Below are 23,040 nucleotides of genomic sequence, written 5' to 3' on the forward strand. Positions count from 1 at the left end.
CAAGCTTTGTATCAGCAGGGGTTTACAGCGTGTTTACATAGGTTGTGTTCTTTCAGCATCTATTTTTGGCACAATTGCCTTTCATCTACACATAAATTATCTTTTTTGTTTCCTTTTTGCTTTATCTTGTAAATTATTCTGTTGGTTTTTAATCTTTCTTGGAAGCAAGATTTGTCTTGGAATGCAATGAACTGTCATAATGTTAAAGTTGAAAAATCCATTAGCTGTCTTCAGAGAGTTCCCATCCTGCAAGGAACATAAAATTCATGGCTTTCAATCTGGATCAAGCAGCCTGTTCCTACTGTTTCATGGCTGGAGATGGTCTGAAGTGGCTTTACTGACCCAAAATATTTACTGAAAAGGACTTGGGTTCCATTTCTGTGCCTCTGGGTTTCAAAGCTTGTGGGAACCCTCTGCTCATGAGTCTGCCTGAGGACCAGACAGTGCACTGGGCTGGTCATCCAGGCACCTCGTGTTCAGCTCTGGGGCAGCTCTTCTGCTGTGCTGGTGTGCTTGGGCTGCTTAAGGACTATGGGACAGGAATGCCCTCCCTGCAGTCTGATTGCCTGATCATACCAACTGGACAGCATCTTGTGCTGACAGCCCCTGGAGTGTAGACCATAGGCACTTGAAATCCTGAAACTATCATCACAGCTTTGCTTTCAGTGTTGTGGTAGGAAATCTGGAAATTATGAGAACCTGGCCAGCTCAATTTTTCTGTGCTGGGAAAGGTGGGAGTCTCAATGACTGTGGTCTCTCCACCTGCTCAGCCTCCTTATACTGGCAGAAGAGAGGACATACATGCTGATAAAATGATACTACTGATCAGTCCTAACCAACGCTTGAGAGGGATCCTCACTGAATTACAACAAAGCCATATACACCTGCCTTGGGTTTTGCACCAAGTCAACTAAATATGTATACTCTCCTTTTAAAGGCAGGGCCATATTTCAGCTTGCAGAAAAGTATCCCAAGTCTCGTTCATGCTACTGGAGTGTGAATTGCATGTAACACTACAGGCAGCTGTTGATCTGCTCCGTTTCTCCTCACATGTATTGGAGCTGCTGGGCTGCCCTGTGCCAGTAGCCCCTGTAGCAGAGACGAGGCAGCTGTAGGAGCAGCAGAGTGCAAAGAGAAAGCTTTCTGCAGGCTGGAGGTTTTGGCCCCCTCCCCCATCGTCAAGGTTTTTACATCTGCTCCCGTAGTCACCAAAGAGAGAAAGATACACTCATATACCAACCCACAACAAGCCCACACAGGCAGAGCTGAGGAGCTCTCCCCAGGAAGCTGACTTACGCTAAACCTCTCCGCTCTTTCTCGTCACACTGCATCTGGGTCTGCTGTCTGTGCTGCCTCCAGATGAGCTAGACCCAGTTGCCAGGACTAATTTAGCCTGTATGTGCAGTGGTCTCTGGTTACCTCTTGAGATTTTGGGTTTTTTTGTCCTTTCAAGAATATAATTCTTCTAATCTACTAAAAAAAGTCTATCTGAAAAAGCCAAGAACACAGAACACCACTCTTCTTTTTTTCTTCCCCCGTCTCGTCTAGAATACTTGACTTCCGTAACGTTTATTTTCAACAGCCACTTTCAGCTTCCTGTCTCTGGTAAGTTCATTGCATTTTCTTTTTTTTTTTTTTTTCCCCCAAAAGTCTTAATGTGAATTGATATTCTGAATTGAATTCAGTATCTTTTGGTTTACTTTTGTTAATTACTTTTATTAGTAAGTTTGTGAAATTGGTTCACATAATCAGTCTTTTAATATCATCTGGTAACTACTCAGTATTGTGATACAGAATTGAACACTGGTCTAGGTTGTGTATTTTCTGAATTTTCATTTGTTCCAGAGTTTGTTTCCACTTCAGCATAAAAAGGCCTTGTATAAAGTAAAAAGAGGGATGTGATGGGCTGTGCCATGCCAATTTTTTAACATGTCAGCTGAGGGAAGAAAAAGAGAAAATGGGAATTACTCTAAAGATGGTGGGTCTGATTCCTGTGCTCTTTGCCGTTGTATGAACTATGAACCAAGGACTGATAGGCAAGTGTAAACCTGCAACACCTCAAAGGATGGTTTTCTTCCCCATTTGTGAAATACATTATGCTTATGAGAAAACTGTCCTGTTTCATCTTGAAGTTCTCAAGCAAATTTAAGTGAAAATTTTATTTTGAGAATTTGAGAAATTCTGGAGTGATTTTCAAAGTATTTTTAATTTGCCAAGATATCTGTCTCTGGCTCCAGTGGCTGCCTGGTCCTGCTGGGTCTAACAAGTGCGTGTGCCGCCATCTGAGGTGGAAGATTGCCGTCTCAATGGCCATGTCTGCAACTTTGTGCTTTTAGCTCACCCCCATGGCTTCTTTTATGCTTTCTGAGTCAACTGTGTCATGCTTGTGGTGTGGGGTCCCCTTAGAGAGCGGTCTGTGTGTGCATGTAAGTGTGCAGGCATGTGTGCACATTTGTGTACACCCATTTCTAGATTGTGCTTACAAAACCTTCGTCTTACGATGCTCTAGAGGCAATGGGATGGTCTTGTCACATTGCCAATGAGATGCAGTTAATATAAAAGATGAATGAGGAATGGAGCACACTGACGCTAGAACCATCCCTTTGACACAGACCTCCACAAAAAGTCTGAATGTGGATTTAAGATTGTCTAACTTCTCCTTTCAGCTGTGTTTCCACCTGTGGATGGGGCAGAAGTGGAGCTGTGGTGTCTTGTGAAGGCCAGCTTTAGCATGGGATTTAACCTGAAGAAAATACTTGCAGAAGAAAAAGGTAGGGTAAATGAGATTAGTTAGTTGTTAGCAGGCACATCTATCAGCAAATTTTGGTGTCTCCTGCTGTTGGAATAAGGTGGGATTGTGCTTTTTATCGTGCTGTTTCATATTTCACATTTCCAACCCCCACCATTTAGATCAGTGGGTGGTTATGGATATTCCAGTAGGAAGGACCATATGTGTAAGCTTACCTGACTTTAGATGGGGTTTAATCTTATTTTTCAGAGACAGGTCTAAAGATGTATCATACAAGTGAAGTTCAATATACCAGAAAAAGTGGTATGTGATGTGCATACCATGTTTGAGACTTGGGCAGTAACTGCAGGGTCAAAAAGCCGCACATGCACTTGCTTCCTGCTAAGTTTAAAGAGTAGGCCTTGATGAGGCATAATGCCAAGTTATATATTTCCTAGATTAGGTGCTGCAAACCAGGAAATATGGTAGTTTTGTATTTGTAGAGAATCTGTGCTTTTTTTATACCTAACCTGTACTTACTGTCTAAGTTCCAGAACAAAGAATTAAATTTAAAAATGGGCATGATTTTCATATATAATAAATTCATAGTTCATCAGCAGGGCAACATGGCTGTAAATTACAGTCATTTAATCCCATATTAAGGTATTTTTACTGTGCGAAAACAGCGTAAGTCAGCTCATAGCAGAAGATCATCAGGCCTCACATGACTGCCTGTATCAGAGGACAATCCCTGTATCTACACACAGCGGAGTAAAACCATGATATTGTAGCTGTACTTCCACAAAGTTACTACAAATATTAAATACTAAAAATACTTTTCCAACCTGATGGCCAGTTTAACAGATTCTGGCTCAGCTGCTGCAGTGGCAGTGTGAATTTGGAGAGAAAATGGAAGCACTCTTCCTGCTGCATGTACCCAGCAACCGAGAGGCTGACGCTGAAGTTGCATCACTGGTAACAGCTGCTGGTGCCAGTAATATTAGGGAGGTAATCTCTAGTACAATGAGAGGCAAGCCATATAAATCCTCAAAGATGTAAGTAGGTGATTTACAGTATACCCAGAGCACACAGGAAATGAGCAGTAACTGTAGTGGCGGTCTCACAGGCTGAGCCTCTGGCCCATCCCGCTGAACAGAGAGTCTGCACCATCGCAAGCTCCTGAAGAGCTTTTCTCTGTGTTGCTTTCTGATAATCAGCCAAGAGGACACCGAGGTAGGGAGATGAAATTCTGCTGTTACTCCTCTTGCTTTTGCTGTGCAGTTCTAGGTGCATAGCAGCAGCTGGGTTAGGCATTTTAAATGAAAAAGATTTTCAGTGAAAAAGACCTCTTCTCTCTAAAGCAAACACCCTTCCCATTTTCTTTGTAAAATGTTGGTGCTGTGATTCGATAGTTTTCATTAAGAAACAGTAGAATTTTACTGAATGCACCATTCAAGTGTTTAATTTTGATTGACATGGATCATAAAGTGAAAATTTGCAGATTTTTTATAATGCTTTTGATTATTGTTTGAAAAGAGATAAAAGAAGTAACTGTAAAACTTACCTTTTTCAAAGTCTTAATGTGACACTTCAGACACCATGCCATACAGCTTGACATCATTTCCAAATTAGATTCTCGCTTTTTTGACCAGCAGTGTGTAGTTTTCTTAAATCAGCAGTTTTCATGCTATGACACAGCTTACAGCTGAAAAATGTTTTGGGATAACCCCGGCATAGTAATTAAGAAAGGAAGTTGGCTGCAGCTGCCTCAAGCCCACTATTACAGCATTATGGCCTTAAAATACTGAACAGGATCACAGAAATACAACAAAGCAATGTAACAACAAAATTTGTGGGCTGCATCTACCACTAGCTCTTCTCCACAAAACCAAATAGAGTTGCCTATGTGCTTAGCAGAATTTAGTTGTCCTTCAATTCTTATGGCAGTGAAGAACTGGAAAACCTTCCTAATCCACCAGGAGTGTCAGTCTACAGTGAGAGGGGAGACATTTGGAGCCAGTGAAGCCTCTGTAATGCTGCTCTTCAGTTACAGAAGCCAAGGAGAAGTGTAAATTCCTCAGGCAGGGCTGAACTTGGCAGGCTTGTCTTTACCCGATGAAATGTATGAACCTTCTGGAAACAACAGGAGGATTCTGCTATGGTTTGGGGGTTTCCCTGAGGGGGCCAGGGTGACTTATCACATAGGAAAGACTCAGCATATGCTGGAAAAGGAACGAACACCTCTACTGGCAGAAGCTGGCACGAAGGGCTGCGGTTACGTACTGTGCACAGTGTCACTTCTCGCATACAAGTGTGAGTGTGGAGTGCCAATCTCAGTAGCCGACACTTGCCCAGTTGGAGGTTGCTGTACCATCTGGTGATATCTCTTCTTCTCATGAGTGACAGTGAGTTTCTTTTGAAGATTATCCTGGTTTATGTCAAACCACAGATGTAACTGGCTCTCCTAATATAAAAGTTGAGACCAAGACCCCTAGGTAGCAGGGGGCCTCTTCGGGTCATCTCCTATGCCATGGTCACTGAAACAATATGAAACCTCTCGCTCTTGTAAGAAAATTATTCATTCCGTTCACTGATAGGCATGCCAGTGGACACGCAGTCTTCAGCTTGCCTTTTTTTTTTTTCATCAAATGATTGTGCTTAAAAACTGTCTTTGGACAGTTCAAAATTATTAAGTACAAAGTTATTGTAAAGTCTTTGGAGTTCCAAGGTAATGAATTACTAACATACTCAGTTATCTATTAACTTCTTCTCATCATCTGTGAGCTTGTATTTTTTTCATTATAAAAGTATGCTATAAAACAGCTGTCATAAAAATCTTTCATGTGATTTCTTTCATTTCCATCAGTTTAAATGTTTAAATGGAAGTTTTTTAATTCATATATCTTTCAGTGGAATTTTAATTCTGGATGAAAAGCCGTTGGGTAAAATATCTCTGAGTTTGAATCAAGTCCACCAGGATTCAAAAAATAAAGCATGGGAAATGTTCTCGTAATGTTCAAACATAGCTGTCCTAAAATATCTCTCTTTTCACATGTGTCATCATTTTCATTCAAAATATGTAAAAATCAAGAAAATCAAGGAAAATTTTCTATGCTTCCCACTGAAGAACTCTGCATTAAGATTTGTCGTAGCATGGGGATTTGCATGATCGTTAAACCAATTGAAAGCCAAGTAGATGTCAGCTATAAGTATATGAAATGGCTTCTCAAAATGCTTAGCTGAAGAATGAGTGAGAAGGATTTATGTATTAATTTCAGTGGTAAGAATAGAGTCTTTTCTCCCCTTAAACTATTCCATATGACCCACTGCTGTCTGCAGTATTATATGTATTATATAAAAGTGGCAAGAAATTAAGGTTGCACTACAATCAGAGAAAGGTAAAGGAAAACAGGCACTAAAATATATATTCTACTCTGGCATATGGTTGATGTAAGATACAAGTCAATGTAAAATCTGAGCTACCAGGTATAATTTGTGCTAATTCCAGAAGAAAAAGAAGAAATCTTGACAGCGTGTTCCTTTGAAACTGGGCTTTAATCATTACTATGCATAGGACATAGGCAGTTTGATGTAGGCAAGTATGCATGCCTGTTTATTTTGTCTAATTTAATTTGCTACAATTCAGGAATTCTAGAGAGGCTGCATAGTGAGAAAAAAAAAACCTACTTGCACTGTATATACATGTTATCTCTTATTTTATTCTTGTGCTGGGTTCAGTGCATGAATACTAGTCATGGGAAAGATTGTGAAAGACAACTCCATTTTTAATTTTTAAAACAAATCAGAAGGATAAAGACTTTAAATCTACAAATGCAGAAAAAGTTATGAGAATTGTATGTTTTGTATTGCACCTTCTACTTGAAAAATAATTGAAATTATTTCTGAGTAAACCCTCCAAATTTTTAACATTTTAATGTACGTGTGTGCATACACGAAATTTAAGAACGAACGTAAAGATAGCCATTTCCCTGTGGCTGAAATGTAGACTATGATTTTAAACACTGGTATATACAGAGACAAGAAAAAGCTTTTTGTTGTTAGCAAAACTAAGGGAAAAAGCTAAAAGAATCATAGAATCATAGAATCAGCCAGGTTGGAAAAGACCTCTGAGATCATCAAGTCCAACCCGTGATCCAACATCGCCGTGGTTACTAGACCATGGCACTCAGTGCCACATCCAGTCTCATCTTAAAAACCTCCAGGGACAGTGAATCCACCACCTCCCTGGGCAGCCCATTCCACTGTCTGATTATGCTCTCTGTACAAAATTTCTTCCTAATATCCAACCTAAACTTCCCCTGGCCAACCTTTCCATGTTATAAAGTAAATAACCAACCAAACTATTGTTGCTTCCTTTATTAGCTTTGCTCATTAACTCCAGAAGTTTAACATTCATCACAGCAAAACATAACAGTGACATGCAGGTCTTCCTAAATAAAAAAAATAATAATTTAAAAAAATCAGTATGTTTTAGCAAGAGGGCATTATCATAAATTATTTGGTCAACTGAAACATCATTGTTTGCTGTTCAGAACATCTGTATATTCAACACATATTTTCCTTATCACAAAATATGCAAAAATAATCTTCCATTAAACATTACTTAATTTTGTTCTAACTAATATTTTCCTCCTCCACTTTTACCTCCCACTGAAATCAAACCTATGCAAATACATAACTTAATGAACATGGAAAATTGCCTTCCCCTCCCCCTGAGAATGGGGGGAGAAGATGTGAACTTTTGAGACTCCTTTTTTTTTGTGGTAGGCATTTTATAAAACCAGAGTGAAGTTGAACCTGAAGAGACCTCTGAAAGTAACATTGGAGATCTTGTAAGGAATCCATGGAGGACAGTGGAGAAATGGGAGGACAATTTTTTAACACCTTTTAACACTGAGGAGGAGGTTGTATGACCTGTATCATTCATATATTAGCTTTTAGCTATACTGTTAATATTGATTACTTTGTAGTGTTTAAGGGACCCAGTCAAGAAGATCAGGTAGTGTACAAACAAGGAAGAGGAGTGTGTGCCTACCCCAGGTTAGAGCCAAAACACACAGAAGTCAGCCCTCTCCACTGTCCTTGGCACAGGCTCTGGAAGAGAGGAAGCCCTTTTGCATGCAAATGCAAGTGTGTATGTGGAGTTGCTAGTTTGTTTTAACCTTTTATCATGCTACACATCTGCGGGATTCAATATAAATCCATGTGTCTCCTTAACAACAAATTATTGTAACATGCTGTAAAAATGTGTCTAAAACATTTAATGGCTGCATCCACAGTAGAAATGTAATTGTTTACAATGTGTGACTATGTAAATTTAATTGTAAAACTCTATCAATTATATACCTAAGTTATTGCAAATCCACATTAAGCACAGCAGTAATCTCTGTTTATGCGTATGTAAGTACACACACATACATATATACTGAAATAAAGAAATTTAAAGACCATTGTCATTTCAGTAGTGCATCCATTTGATGTAAAATATGTATGTAGACTTTCAAATGACTGTCAGATATCTTTCTGACAATATATATCTGTTTTGTACATCAATCTGTAGCAATGTCTTTTGCAACGAATTAATCTCAATGTGTCTATATATAAATATAAATATATATATAATTAAATTATATATATATATAAATACATACAGACAGACAGACATGCATATACATATGGATATAATTTTTTGGTACATGAATGTATTGATTCCTTATTGAAATAGTTCTGTTTTAAATACACAATGATTTATTTTCAATATTTTTGTGTATATATATGTGTGTATATGCATGCATATACACTTTTATGAATCCAGTCTAGCAAATAATGCATCATTCTACAAGAAATTACCAAGGTTTTTTTAAAACTAAAAAATATTAGTAGTGTATGAAAAGGAAATGGATACTTCATTATGATTATACCTGTGTCTGCAGATGGTAAATAAAACCCCAAACAGAAATAGTGAAAAGGTTAGGCTTTCTGGAAAGAAAATGCAATTATTGTTGAAGGTTGTAAATAAACGAGTACCTCACATTTTGTCAGCCAAAAGACTCTGAGGAGATTTTGAAGACTTAAATCTGTAAAAAAAAATCCCTACAAAAATGTAAGTCATCTCAAACTTCAAGAAAAGTGAACTGTGTTAAAAGAGGATGTGGCATGAAAAATTTGAAGTGGTTTGTGGCCCAAAGCTGCAAACAACTCCACATGAGAATAATTCTACACACACAGTTGTCTGATTGAAATCAGTTACTTAAACCTAACGTATTTTATAATATTAGTCCTTCAGTTTGGCTAAAGTGCAGTTAGACTTGCTGGAAATTTGCTTTTGACCTGTAAGTCCATTCTCGTAGCATGGCTTTTCGTAGGTACGTGTGATAGCGCCATAGTCACTGTGGAGCACTTTATCCGTGCTCATCTGCAAGCATATCTGTATCCCCATCTGGACCCCACCATGTCAGTGGTGAATATGTATGTACATATATATAGGCATGTGTGTGTGTACAGAGACTATGAGGGAAGGCAGACGGACAGATGGTTGACGAACTTCTGTGTTCGAACAGACGCGTGTGTGACATTTGCACACCAGCTGCTCCGTGTACGGCTCTATCTGTGATGAGACTCAGGAATTTCTTCTCTGCTCTTAAGTAGAGAAGAAAAATTATCACAGAGAAGGGTGGAAAAGAAAGGTGACATATCCATCCAGTATCTTGCAGAAGGAAAACACGAGGTAAACGCAAGGGCGGGTGCCACACTTCAGGCGCGACATGCCGCTGCATTTCTGATGACTTTGGAAGATACTGGATCAGACTGAGAATGGCTTATGAGCTGCTCCTTTGTGAAAGGATTACTTTCCTACGCTTGATTTACCCAAATTTTAATTTGGAGAGGATACAGCATTTATACTGAAAATGGATAATTTTTGAAAATGCGCCATAGTGCCACGAATACCACATAGGCCTTAATTTACCATGTCATGCCATAAACATGTGGAGGAAAATTACTTCGTGGCTTGAATCTTTAAGCAGTTACCTAGCATTGCCAGATCTCACTGAGTTCTACTAAATTTAGGATCTTGGATCACTACCTGAGAGGTCTTAACAGGCTTTTGTTAATTTTTGGAGTGGTTCTAATAATTTGTGTTCATATGTAATTTGTAAGCAGCTGAATCAGGGTGTGATTAGTCACAACAAGAGAGTTCTTGAAGATGAAAATATATTTCTGTTGTCTAATTGGATAATTAAAATGAGATTTAAATAATTTTTCTCAGTGACTATAGTAAATTGAATAGATCTGTAGACATGTCTTTATCCATTGTTTATATATACGTTATTAGAGGTACTATTACTAATGTAATGAAATAGAAATTTTTTATTTAAGATATGTCATTAATCAGTTTTATATGGGCAGTGTGTAAGCATGTGTGTAAACATGTAAATTTTGTTAAAGGGAAAGCTTTCATCCCTTTACTAGGACTTCATGTCTCATTTCATCTTGTAAATGACATTGATCTGTGTTTGCTGTTATTTTATAGCAAGATTTCACGTTCTCAATATGAGAGAATTTCCTTTAAGTCTGATAAATTGAATTTCCTTGCTAGTAATAAAGTTGACAAGATTACTGAATATTTGACAATAAATCCTTTTCTTCAGTTTCAATTGTTAAAACTACCAAAGAAAGAAACTGAAGTGTTTACAGGTGTTGTCTTGATCCAGAAGTGATTTTTTGCCAAGGCTCCTAAGAAAGTGATTGTCTATTTTCTCTAAATTTCACAAATTAGAAATTAGAAGCAAAATTTAGTTTTGCAGTTTTTCAAAACAAAGCATTGAAATCTGAGAACAGGAACAGTGTTTCACTGTTGTGAATAAGGGACTGAAAAAATTTTTTTAAGTTTTTATGTCTGAAATTTTTTTTTTATGCTGGAAGAGATTGTGTTTGAGATGAAAAGACATGTTGACTTTGAAAATAGAGGTTCACTGCATATTGCTTACTCTTCTAACTTCAGGAAGCCATTGCAGAGATGATTGTACTTCAGGATAAAATATCCATTTAAAACCTCTCACCCAAGCTTCTAAACATTCTTTCAATTCTTTGAAATACAAAACCATATTGAAAGATAGTCTGGCAATTAATCCATCAGTATTAGAAATATGTCAAACAGCTGAAGCATTCTGCCATCTTACTCTTGGGTCAGAGAGTAGAGACAGCCCCTGTGGTAGCCTGCTTGGAGAGCAAATGAGTTGAATGCAGAGTTTTTGGTGGAGTAGTTTGTGGAAAAGGTGCAGCATCTTGCAAAGGTACAGGCTCTGTTTTCATAGCAGTGGTACCACAACTGAATGCCAGTGCTGACTGAACGCTGACACTGAGGTGGTGGGAGGCTGATCGGCAAGACAGGGCCTCTTACTGCTATAGGCCAAAATAGTCTTAAAAGAAATCTAAAAAGCAGGTGGCAGCTAATGCAAATGTCAGAGCATCAGCTTATCGAATGTATGATGGGAAACTTCACAGCAAGGGGCCCTTTGCTTGCAGACCAGCTCAGCCTCCGGACGGACTGCAGCTGAGGTGTTGGTTTTCAGGAGCCCTGTGCTGTGGCAGCAGTCTGGAGGTTTGTGTGTGAATGGAGCAAGTACACCTCATCCACAGAGTTGAAAACAAGGTAGCATGACCTTGACAACCTGGTAATCTAGCTGAGCATCCACAACAGCCATGGTTTCTCTGTCACAGGGGCTGCATCTGCTGTCACTAACCAGGCAACAGCATCTCTGTCCTATCTTGATTCCTACCAGCCTTCCTCCTCTCCTTCTACTTGTGGGAGTTGTTCTCAGGCCCCTTCTGTGCCCTGCAGTGCTCACTGCATCCGTGGAGGTGAAGGTGCACACTGTTCTGGTCAGTGAGGGTAGTCTTCATGTGTCCTTTCTCTCCTTGAGAGCCTCTTACAAAGAGATGCAAGGGGAGTTCTGACATATCTGTAGAGCAGTTAGAAAGAGAAGTGGTTACAGTCAGCACACTGGAGAACTGTAGGCACTGTTTTGCAGACCCAACCTCTGTGTGAGGTGAGACTTACAGGAGTAGTGTAAACAGGGAAAGACAAGATGTACATTCAAGCATTGCACAGCAAGTGGAAGTCTCTCCAGTGGTTTTTAACCTTTTCTGTTAGTATAAATATTTCATTTCCTTGCAGTGTCAGATGTCTTCAAGAACTAGTATATGTGGTGCTCAAACTGAAAAATTCGCTTGCTTTTATTCTGATATTAACAGGACCTACACTGAGATGTAATTGTGGTAGGGACTGGATAATGGCAATAATGGTTAGCATATTAATTGCTTTAACTCTCTTAAGCATTTTGTGACTGCCTGATGTAAAAAACCTGTTGTCTTGACTAAAGAAAGGGGTTTCTTTACGTACGAGCTAATTCTTTTCAAATACTAGCCTACCTGAGGCTGCACTATCATCCGAGATAGGTTTTGAAATTAGAAGTTCCTGGCTGTTTTTATTTTCCCATCATAAGATGCTGTCCATGGAGGTGCTCAGCCATAGCGAGCTGTGCTCACAATGATCTTATAGTAGATGCCAGAGGCATTCTTAGCATAAATGAAAATCCTGCTTGTTTCAGCTGGTTAACTTACCCTTTTGATACAGCAGTCCAGCTTTCCTTTGTTGGTAGAATGGTTTCAACCAATACTACGTTAGATTTTCATGGGATGTCCAGTCCCATAAAGCCTCTACCTGGAAAGAGCTTGGTGCTGCTGTGCTCCTCTTCCCATCCCATCACATTGCGGGTTGGTAGCACCACTCACCTTCTCCGTGTCATATTCAGCCACAATCAAGTCTGAAGCATTTTATGTGCATGAGATTGCTGAGGTGCAGGTCAGACAGTGCCTGGAGAGAGACTGTTGCATGGCTTCTTGCGCTCGTGTCGTCACTGAAGTCCGAGGGCTCTGTAACCACGTACTAGCGCCAGGGTTAGGTATTCCAAAGACAGAGGGAACAAAATTTGAGGTTTACTAAAAGTCACTACTCAGAATGACTACACAAGAATAAGACATGCATTCTTATATTAATGATGTTATTATGTTATTATTCAAATATCTTCGATTGTTAGGAGTGATGAAAGCATAAACCAAAAAAAAGACGATACAGCTTTATATCTGAAATTCCAGATACAGAATGAACTTAATAAAGTTTGTAAAATTTGGAAGATCAAATTGTTGGAAAAAAACCCCAAACCATCATCACCTTAGACTCTACTTCTGATCTGTGATCAGAAGGTTTTGTGCAGTCTTGTAATGGGCATAGCACGCTGTTCTGTCAGACCAAGACAGAATATGAGAGAAAGGGACCAAAACTTCTGCAAATATTTACACAACTTGTTGAATATTGAGGTGTAGGAGTACCCAATATTGGCCTGTCCTTTAAAGGACACTATTTTTTAAAAATGTTTAATCAAGAGTCGGTTGAGGTGAACTCTTGTGTACTTATTTTAATACACTAATACTGCTCTTACCCTGAGGCTGCAACAAGGACCTGTTATGTGCTTAATTAAAAATAATTCTTCAATATGCACATATGTAGTCCCAATTATATATGGAAGCACATGAACTCCAAATAGTTGTGAACAAATGCAAGATCAGGGCCACTGAGGGCAATTTGTCCACAGGACCAGAATATGGTCTTAGTTATATTCTGGGGATTTTTTTTATTATTCAGCAATGGATTGTAGAACAATATCATTGGCTTTGGAAACAATTCCACACTGTCACAGTGGAATATTTCAGCTTTTGTTATTGTCTATCAATTAGCCATACTCACTACTCCTTAATATCTCTTTCAATTTTTTATGATTTATATACTTTCTCTCAAAATAGACAGTATAATCAAACCTGGTAATCAACAAGTTGAGTACCAGAACAATCCTTTTATCTGTCTTTCTCTGTTCTGGCATTTAAGAAATCACAAAAGTCACGCTTTGGACATCCTTATTTTCCCCCACATTCCAATATACTCAAAATAATGAATCTGAAGGCACTAAGGACCATTTGCACCAAAGAAATGTTTGTTCTGAAAAGGAGACTTAGTACATGGAAGCTTTCTCCTGGGAACATGCAGTTTTGTCTGAATAATATGCTAATGGCTTGTAGTGAATTGCGGTGTTTTCAAACTATACTGCTGTCAAAATTTTTAAGTAGAATACCCTGAAGGAGAGATGATGATGCATTTAAACAATTGGACTGTGTATCCTACATACACTCTTTGAATTTTTCATAAATGTATTTTGTCAAGGTCTTATTTAATTCCCTTGAGAGCTTGTTTAGAGAACAGAGAAGGTGAGAGAGTGGAGACAGACTTAATGAATCTTTAAGAGCAAATTTTCAGCTGCTGTCACCAAAACCTAAAGTCATGGAGCAGCTTGTTTCCCGGCAGCCAGGAATGTCACGAAGCAGCCTCGGCCTGCATCCCACTTCCTCGAAGCAAGCTGAGATGGTGAGAGCGCGGTCGCGCAGGCAGGCCAGGAAGCGCCCTGTGTTGCAATTCCTCCCGTAGCTGTCGGTAACTCAAGCACGCACAAGGAGGGCCCAGCGGGCTTGGTGCCTCCTCTATAAAGCAGCATGCTCTGGCCACACATCTTTCAGCCGGCGCATCGCTGCGGAGAGGTGCAGGTGTGCCAGCAACACGAGAGGAGGTAGGGCGCTGCCTCACTACAAAATGAAAGCAGACCAGTTGCCAGTGGCAGGTGTCAGTGACTGTAAAATGTTCTCTCTAAGCTCATTTAGCACTTTCCTTTTCCTTTGTGGAGTAAACCAAAGCTTTTGTGTACCAGGAACGTGGGTGAGGGGTGGGGGCGGTGGCGTTAGGGTACTGAAATTGGGGAGTGTTACAGTAACATACAGTGGCCATCATTAATTTCTGTGCAAATAACCTTCTGCTGTGATGTCTGTCTTCATATATGAAGGAAACAGAAATATATTATTTAAGTAACATACACGTGACATTTTGAAATTATGCAGTGATACTTTTTAAAATTACTTTTTTTGAGCAGAACTAATTTGCCTTCAGTTTTGCCGCTAGTGATTTTCGGAGCATCTTGTGTGTCGCCCTGTGTGAGCAGTGAGTCTTGCACACAGCTAGTGGGGAAGAAGCAAACACTTTCAAAATAGGAAAATTTGACTGAATGCTGGCAGGAGCTCAAAAGCAATTACATACTCTGAAGAGGTACTCTTAGTTCAGTTTTACAAGAAAGTAAATGTCAGGGCAGTTGAATCCTCTTCAAATGAAATGGTTTGACTAGGGAAAGCATAGGTAATGGGGCTTTCTATAGCTTGTGCTTCTTGCTTGTTGAAAGTGATTTGTAAGAAAAAATTTAAATTTTTGATGTATTTTTGCTGTGAATCCTTCATTGCTTTTGAAAATTGTTAAGGTCCATGTCTCTTGAGATTCACACCTGAAGTCTTTGCTTCCTTATTGTCACAAGCGGTTCTGTGTTACTGTTCCACATAGGATTGCTTAAACAGTCAAATTGGCTAGTGAAGGGCTTTTTTTAATCTTGACTACCTCTAGAGAGCATGGGTACAGTTTCAAGAGAATCTGAATTGATCATTTAAGGATTCAGGATTCTGTCGGTGTTGGTGAAGGTCAGAGACAGGAAATGTCTCACTTAAAGCAGGTTAGTAGCAGTTAAACCAAAGTTAAATTCGTTTCGTTATTTTTTAGACAATTGGAGGGGAAAAATAGTCGGTGTCAGTGGAAAATGGCAATGGTGGTAAGACTGCTAGCCCCTGTGGAGCAGCAAGCAGGTTATTTATGTGAGTGGCTGTTTTACACAGAGCCGACTGGGAGGGAATGGCAAGGTTCATCATCCTCATGGTTGTCCAAAGACATGTCCAAGCACCTTTATCTTGCTGAGGAATGGTTTGTTCTCTGTGGGTTATAAATGTTACATTTTATTTTTACTGTTCCAGAAACGTCGTTTGACTCACTGAAGATTTAAAAACCAACAGCACCACAGAGCCATGTGGGACAAAAGGGGATTTTAGTCTCAAGTGGCAGAATCAAGTCATAAGAAGTAAAGAGATTTGGATGGTTTCTCTCTAAATGGAAGTTATGTAGAAAGCCTCTGAGACCACTGCATCTCTCCATCGCACTTCTGCTGCACAGAGACGGCGCTCTGGGCCCTGGACATTAATAAAATGCTGGATTCAGTCAAGTGTGTCTTGGTGGGAGACTCTGCGGTTGGGAAGACATCTCTTTTGGTACGTTTCACCTCTGAGACTTTTCCAGATGACTACAGACCCACTGTATATGAAAATACCGGAGTGGATGTCTTCATGGATGGTATGCAGATTAGCTTAGGTCTGTGGGACACATCTGGCAGTGATGCCTTCAGAGGCATTCGCCCCCTTTCATACCAACAGGCAGATGTGGTATTAATGTGCTACTCGGTGGCAAACCACAACTCCTTTCTGAACCTGAGGAACAAATGGATCGGTGAGATCCGCAGCCATTTGCCCCGCATCCCCGTTTTGGTGGTGGCCACTCAGACTGACCAGCGTGAAACGGGTCCCTACCGTTCCTCCTGCATCAGCTCGATCGATGGGAAGCGGCTTGCCCAGGATGTGCGAGCCAAAGGCTATTTGGAGTGCTCTGCCCTCAGCAACCGAGGGGTGCAGCAGGTGTTTGAGTATGCCGTGAGGACAGCAGTCAATCAAGACAAAAGGCGGAACAGACGGAAGCTCTTCTCCATTAACGAGTGCAAAATCTTTTGAGGACTCTCAGCAGTGGTTTTGCTCACGTTCGGTCTTTCTGTTTTCACACAAAGATACTGCAGCAGAGAGAATAGGAGGTGAATCAAAGGAGGCCTCCTGGCAGGACCACAGTGCAGGTGCCTCATGAGACAGATGTGCTCTCTATCTGATTCTCTCCCCCAAACACACATGAGCACTATCTTGAAAAACAAAAGGTGCAGGTACGTGCCCTTATTCACAAGCCTGTGTTTGGACTTTGCTAGCATGGACTGGAGCAGGCCTAGCCTGGAAATCTGCAGATAACAGCTGTGCTGATTTTGCTGTTGTTTCTGTTCATGTTCCTCAGTTGTTGGTTTGTCTTCATCTGCATTTATTTAATGACAAACTTCTGCCTGGATCAACCCCTACCTTGTCCGTGTGGATTTTTTTCCTTAAGAATTTGGCATATAAAATCTGACCATTGTGTATTCTATTTGAAGGACTCTTGTATACATTGTTGTGAAATCCTGAAAGTTTGTTTTAGTATTTTGGAGGTTTTCCCTTTAGCTAACCACAGAAGCAGATTGTCCTATCCGTATAAAAAGTGGCCTGCAGAGAAGCCTAGCGCTTCTTAGGCATGCCCGAGTCATTGCATAACAGTCATCAAATCCAGTACATCCAGCACAGGAACAATCAAAACTTAGTGGCATTTGACAGCCCTCTGGCAGCTTTGTGAGATTTATGTTGTAACATTAATCTTGTTCCTCAGCAATGTGGTCAAACATGGGAAACTAATCTGATTCTTCCTAGACTTCACCAGGTTACAACCCCAGAAGGGCTTTCAGTCAAGGCTGTTTTAGATGTGTTTTGTGTGGCAGAGATGAATCTGTGCTACCTACCATCACTTCTGTTGTCCCTGCTGTAATTCTGGACACAAAAGATTTCAATCTCTGGGGATGAAAGCTATTTTTCCATGAGCACTAAAATTTTCACATATTTTTAGTACACTTTTTTTTCAAAACAGTGGATTTAGTGAAATCAGTCATCTACAGTAGTAAAAAAATAAGTACATGGCAATGTTGAATTTGTGTATTTAGAATGGTTAAACAATATTCTTCTTTTTGAGTTTGCATACTAAGTTTAACTGCCTGGGCTGTATCAAAGTAAGATTGAAACAGGCTTTGTATGCTGGGGAGCTTGTCAAGTCTAAGAGTCAAATCCTGACGTACCTACTCAGGCCAAGTTACCCTCCTGCACAGAAAGTCAGGCTAAGCAGGTGGAAACAGCTTACAGGTATATAAGAGAACTCTGCTAGAAGATGGAGTGGGCTGAACACACACTCCTGTACAGTACTCTCCTCCTCAGATTATCTGTCCCCTCTGCCCTGCACCATCTCTCAGGTCTTGCAGATCTGTCTCATCCCAAGGTTTCTGCTACCTGTAGAGGAAATCCTTGGGGGGATTTCTTAGTACAGCAAGATTTTCTTTGTCCCTTTCCATGTCCTTCAACTAGTTCACTGACCTTTGAGGGGCTTATAGAACTGACCTTTGAGGGCCCTATAGCATGGTGCCATAAAAGATGGTGCATAGCACAGTAGGATTATCTTACCTGTGATGTAGGTGAGAAAGTATTTTCATTGCTGGCACCTCAAATACCGGTGGTGCACAGGACACCTGATGTCATTGTCCCACCAGCTCCTAGACTGTTGAATATTTACCACTCATCAACCTGATTATAAGGGAGGCTTCTGGTCATAAAAATATACTGGTCTCATGTGAGGTTTTTATATCAACTTTAAATCTTTACAAGCACCTGTGCACACAAGACAACGACTCCCACCGCCACCCATCTTTCCTGAACTCTCCTCTTTCCTGCTTCTCTTTCTCTTCAGGTGTTGATTGCAAATCCTTTGCCCCTGAAACACTAAAACTGACATATTTGTAAAAGAATTTGAATGCTGTAGAACTTATGTGGAGTTACGCAAGTTGCTGAGTATTTGCTATCCTTGGTTAAAAACCTGTTGGCTGTGGGGGAAATATGTTTCTATATCTCAACTTCTGCAGTGCCTCTTCACTGAAAGTCCTGGGTTTTACAACCTTAATTTGAAAGTATCCATTGTTACTGTTCGAACATTAAAGATTGCATGCAAAATGTCATGTTGTGACTCTTCAAGCCTGTTGCTACTGGGGACATTTTTGTTATATTCCCCACTCTGCTAACGGATTTAATACCTGGTTACAACTTTGTTTGAGACATATTTTTGTGGCATGATTTTTTTTTTTTTTTTTTTTTAATCTCGGGGGTTAAGGTTTGTTTACAACATATTTTTATGTGCTGAAGAGCAGTTCATGTTTTTACGCGCTGAAGAGCAGTAACCGCTAGGTCAGAATGCTGCTTTGTGGTATCTGCCACGGGGTGCCAGATTCAGGGACCAGAAGGCTCCAGAGACTTGCTGTCTCAGACAAAGCCAGATAAAGGTGCGCTCCAAAATCACACTGTAACAAGCTTCACAAAACTTGTTACGGTGTGTTAACGAAATTTAGAATTCAATGTTTGTTGCAGTTCAGTGAAGCAAAGTGGAGAGCTTCACTGAGTCACTTCAACTGATGATACAGGATGCACAGGGAATTTAGGGTGGCTTGATACACTCTTAATTGTACATCCTAGAGGCTGTAAGACCACTGAAAGCCAGTTGATTTTTAAAATCAAATTGGAAAGAGTATAAAGTAACAGGGGGACTTTGGTTAGGTGTTCTGTGAAAAAAACCGTTCAAATTTTCATAGCCTGGTTATTTTCAAACTCTCAAAGCTAAAACACACTTTTCACTGGGAACCAACTGTAAAGCACACATATTTTAGTGCCTGTAATTATGCAGCTGTACAACTGATGGGCTAGAAAGGTGTGACAACCCCAGTACAGAGGCTGAAATCTGGATGCACCAGAATTCAGATGAAAATCTGGCCAAATGGCTTATTGAGGTGCGGGGCTGGCACAATTGCATCCACGTTGCCTGTCGTGGAACAATGTTGCCTGTCGTGTGCACAATTGCATCCGTGTTGCTGAGGTCTCCTGTGAAACCCTACCAGGGTAGGGGTAGTTTTGCTTATGTTTACTTGGGCAGCAGTGTCCTTGGGTATCGCTTAGGGGTTAAAATCCAGCTCTGGAATTCAAAATACATTCAAATGACATGTGACGTTTCAACTTCTTTTGCTCTGAAAAACAGCAAAACAGAAACAGTGTGCAGCCTTGCCTTAGTCTGGTCAAGCTTTCAGCTGAGGGAAGAGACCTTGTCCAAATATTCTCCTTCTTTTTTCTCTAACCAATTGCTTTCAGTTTGTTACTCTGTTGCTAATCTTATTTTTACTTGCTATTAGCATAGGTTAAAAGTTAAAAAAAATGTAAAGGAGAGAATACTTGGAACTTAAAATGAGAGAAGCAAGTCATCACTATCTGACTTCTCATTTTGACAGAAAAAGTAATTTTGGATCACTTTAATGAATTCTGCAAGTCAGATAAAAAAAGTTGAATATATATGTTGTTATGATTAAAATTAGATAATATTTTTACAGCAGAAAAGAACAGGATTTTCCTTCAGTAATTTGCAAAATGAGAGGAGTACAAATTGCATTATTTTAAACACAGATTTCCCAGACTTTTTAAACTTACTGATATGCATCAGATAATATAAATATTTTGTAAGATTAAATAATATGTTTCAGATCTTCCATCTTGCCCTCCAATTTTTCATATGGAAAACTATTCAAGCTTGTTAAATATAACTGGTACTGTTTTGCCTGACATTTGCAATCAACAGTTTGCAAATATTTGTGTAATTTTTGTGGGTACTCTGCGATTCCTGAAGTGTATGAGAAGTGTATGAACACATACCACGTGATGCTTATGTTGATAAAGAAAATGTGTCTAAAGGACACTATATATGGCACTATTATAAAAGAAGTCACCACAGGGATCAGACATGAAGGAAGAAGAAATGTCAGCACTCTGACATCTCAGCCTTTCCTGTATTACTATGGCATTCGACTGAATGCAGCCATTAAAATAATTTCTAATAAATGGAGCAGTTCATGTCTTTTTAACACTTTCTCCTAATGGCTCAGGTTAATGTACAAAGAATATAAAGCTTCATTTCAGAACATCAAAACACTTGTCTGCTCTGCCTTTGTTAGCAAGTTAACTATCTTGACTTAATGAAAAGTCAGTTCAGCCTCTGAAACAAGCCAGAGATGAGCACAATCAGGTTAGCCAAACTTCCTTGCTCTGAAACGACAGTAATGAATTTTGGTCTCTGGATGTGAGAATACATATTTTATGTCTCAGACATTTCCTTCACTGTCATCAGTGCAAGAGTTCATTGTGTGTACCTGTCCTAGCTGACCTGTGTGCCCTTCATCTTGTGCTCTGAGCAGCCAGCTATTGAAAACAAAATTCAGGTCAAAACAACCTTTTTTACATATCTAGATGTTTATATTGTAGAAGTGCTTCATTACTGCTGTGAGGACCTTTCCCCTGTCCTGGACTTCTTGCTCCATCGTTGTGCAATAACACAGCTGCTGTGTGTCAGCAGGTCCTTGTTACCCAGAAGGCAGAAGAGCATCACTACCAGGCAATGCTACATCTTCAGCAGGGTAGAAGAGATGCTCCTCAGGGCTCCTCTTACCTGCATCATAGGCAACTGCCCTACTCTGCAAACAAGCTGGTCCTGCCACAGTCAGACTTCTGTCACTTGCAGGTGCCTTCGCAGTAACAGATTTATTTTGTGTGCCATTTCTAAAATCAGTGTCAATCTCCAAGACATTACCCAGGCTCTGTTGTGCTGGTAGCATGTTGCAGGACTCCAGCTGCTGCATTTTGGGGTCTTAAAGCTAAATCCAAGCTAAATCCTGTGCACATCCCTTCCTGAGCGTGGGGAGCTGGCCTCCAGCCTTACATGAGCTGTGAATCAGTTAGTAGCTAACAAAATAATAGTTATTGCTGTCTTTCTGGTTATGAAGAAGTGAATGAGTGACATGTCTGTCTCAGGTCTTTCACAACCACATTACACAAGGCTGGCAGGGGGGTTTCTGTCATCCCTTCTCTCACCTTGGGTATGATTCATGCAGGGGTGGAGCAGCAGGGCATAGGCCTGGTGATGGTTGTTTCTGTCTCTGGAAAAGAGGAAGGAAATGATGATTGATGTCTTCACTCAGTGTGAAGTGCTCGCTCGCCTGCGTTGGTAGCGTTTCTAAGAAGTCTCCAGCAGGTACTGGCTCCCACGGGCAGCCCAGCAGCTCCCAGCTCTGCCTCGGAGGATGCAAGTTCCTGGGGCAGCTCTCATGCCAAGACCTGGGAGTCTCCTCTCAGTTCCTGGGTTGCCTTCCCAAAGTGCTCCATCGCTGTTCAGATACCACAAAAGGGTGAGATTTTCAAGTGCTGGCTTTGCTTTGAAAACCAAGATCCCTTGCAAATGTCAGCTGCCCAGGATGAGGCTGTATCTGCTAGCCACAGGCAGGGTTGTGGTGGCCAAAGATGCACAACCGGTCTCAGGGGGTGATGGGAGAGACCCAAAGCTGATACTGCTCAACTTCGTATATGAATTAAATATGTAGAAGTAAATGGAGGGAGACTTAAGTGTCTTACATGCCAAACCACTTGCAACACATAATTTTCTCTTTATTTTTTCTCTCTATGAATTTTCTCTTTCTCAGAAAATTCCGGGGTTTTTAATATGTAAAATGCTAAGTGGTTTTCTGGCTATTACCTTAACTCTTGCATTTATCTATCACTGTGAAGCAGGATTCCCTAAGAGACTGATTTAGAACTTTTAATGAATCTTGGGCATTAAAATATATACATATATTTTAAATTATTATCTAGTATGTAGGATTTGTGCTGGTATCTGATCCGTCACAGAATTATTGACCAACTAAACCAGAGCTGCATCCTTGGCTTGTGATTAGAGCAGTGGCTTCGACAGTGAATGTTTGCTGTTCAGTTCCTCCTGCATTGTGCAGAGCTTGGCAAGGCTAGATCAGGTTAATGGGACGCTTTCAAGATTCACCAGACTCTGGACCAGGCCTGGGTAAGCCTGCACAAATAAGTTTTAGATACACAACTCCAAACAGACTGGTGGTCTGACTGACCTATTCATGATCAGCTTGATCCAAATCAATTCACTTTGCCTGAGCCTGCTCCCGTGGCTGACTGGTGGATGGCAGGCAGATGAACTGCAGGCATGAAATGCTACTGCACAGACACCCTGGCTGTCCCTGGCCGCATTTCCACAGCTGGGTGACACTGAGCCCTGGCTCTGCTGGCCCCCCACGGGATATGGGCAGATGGCAGTGACCCTTTTTTAAAGTACTTTCAGATCAGTCATAGAAGATCTTTGTGCTGGTGGGTACTTTGGCATTTGTCAGGTCTGCTAAATGTTCCTGCTGACAGGTTTGGCCTGAGGAGTTTGCTCTGAATGGATTTGTAACACACTTTATGGGATTAGGGCTTTCCAGCATTTCAATTCACTGAAGTCACAGGGTGTAGGTGAGCATAAGGGACAGAAAGAGAAGGGAGAATATATA

General features: G+C 40.4%; 1 protein-coding gene across 1 annotated transcript; it reads left to right on the forward strand.

Annotated features, from left to right (window-relative positions):
- Nucleotides 1-1,287: 1,287 nt before the first annotated feature.
- RHOH (ras homolog family member H) lies at nt 1,288-18,539 on the forward strand. Its single transcript, XM_050338452.1, has 3 exons — nt 1,288-1,605; nt 2,667-2,771; nt 15,704-18,539. Exon 3 carries the CDS (start codon nt 15,932-15,934, stop codon nt 16,505-16,507), a length of 576 nt encoding a protein of 191 aa, XP_050194409.1. The 5' UTR covers nt 1,288-1,605; nt 2,667-2,771; nt 15,704-15,931; the 3' UTR covers nt 16,508-18,539.
- The last annotated feature ends 4,501 nt before the right edge of the window (nt 18,540-23,040 follow it).

This window comes from Myiozetetes cayanensis, unplaced genomic scaffold, assembly GCF_022539395.1.
Source record: "Myiozetetes cayanensis isolate MyiCay16 unplaced genomic scaffold, myiCay2020 scf7, whole genome shotgun sequence".
Lineage (NCBI taxonomy): Eukaryota > Metazoa > Chordata > Aves > Passeriformes > Tyrannidae > Myiozetetes > Myiozetetes cayanensis.

What these genes read in the sequence shown, in the direction of transcription:
- RHOH (XM_050338452.1), top strand. Translation starts at nt 15,932, where the DNA reads ATGCTGGATTCAGTCAAGTGTGTCTTGGTGGGAGACTCTGCGGTTGGG.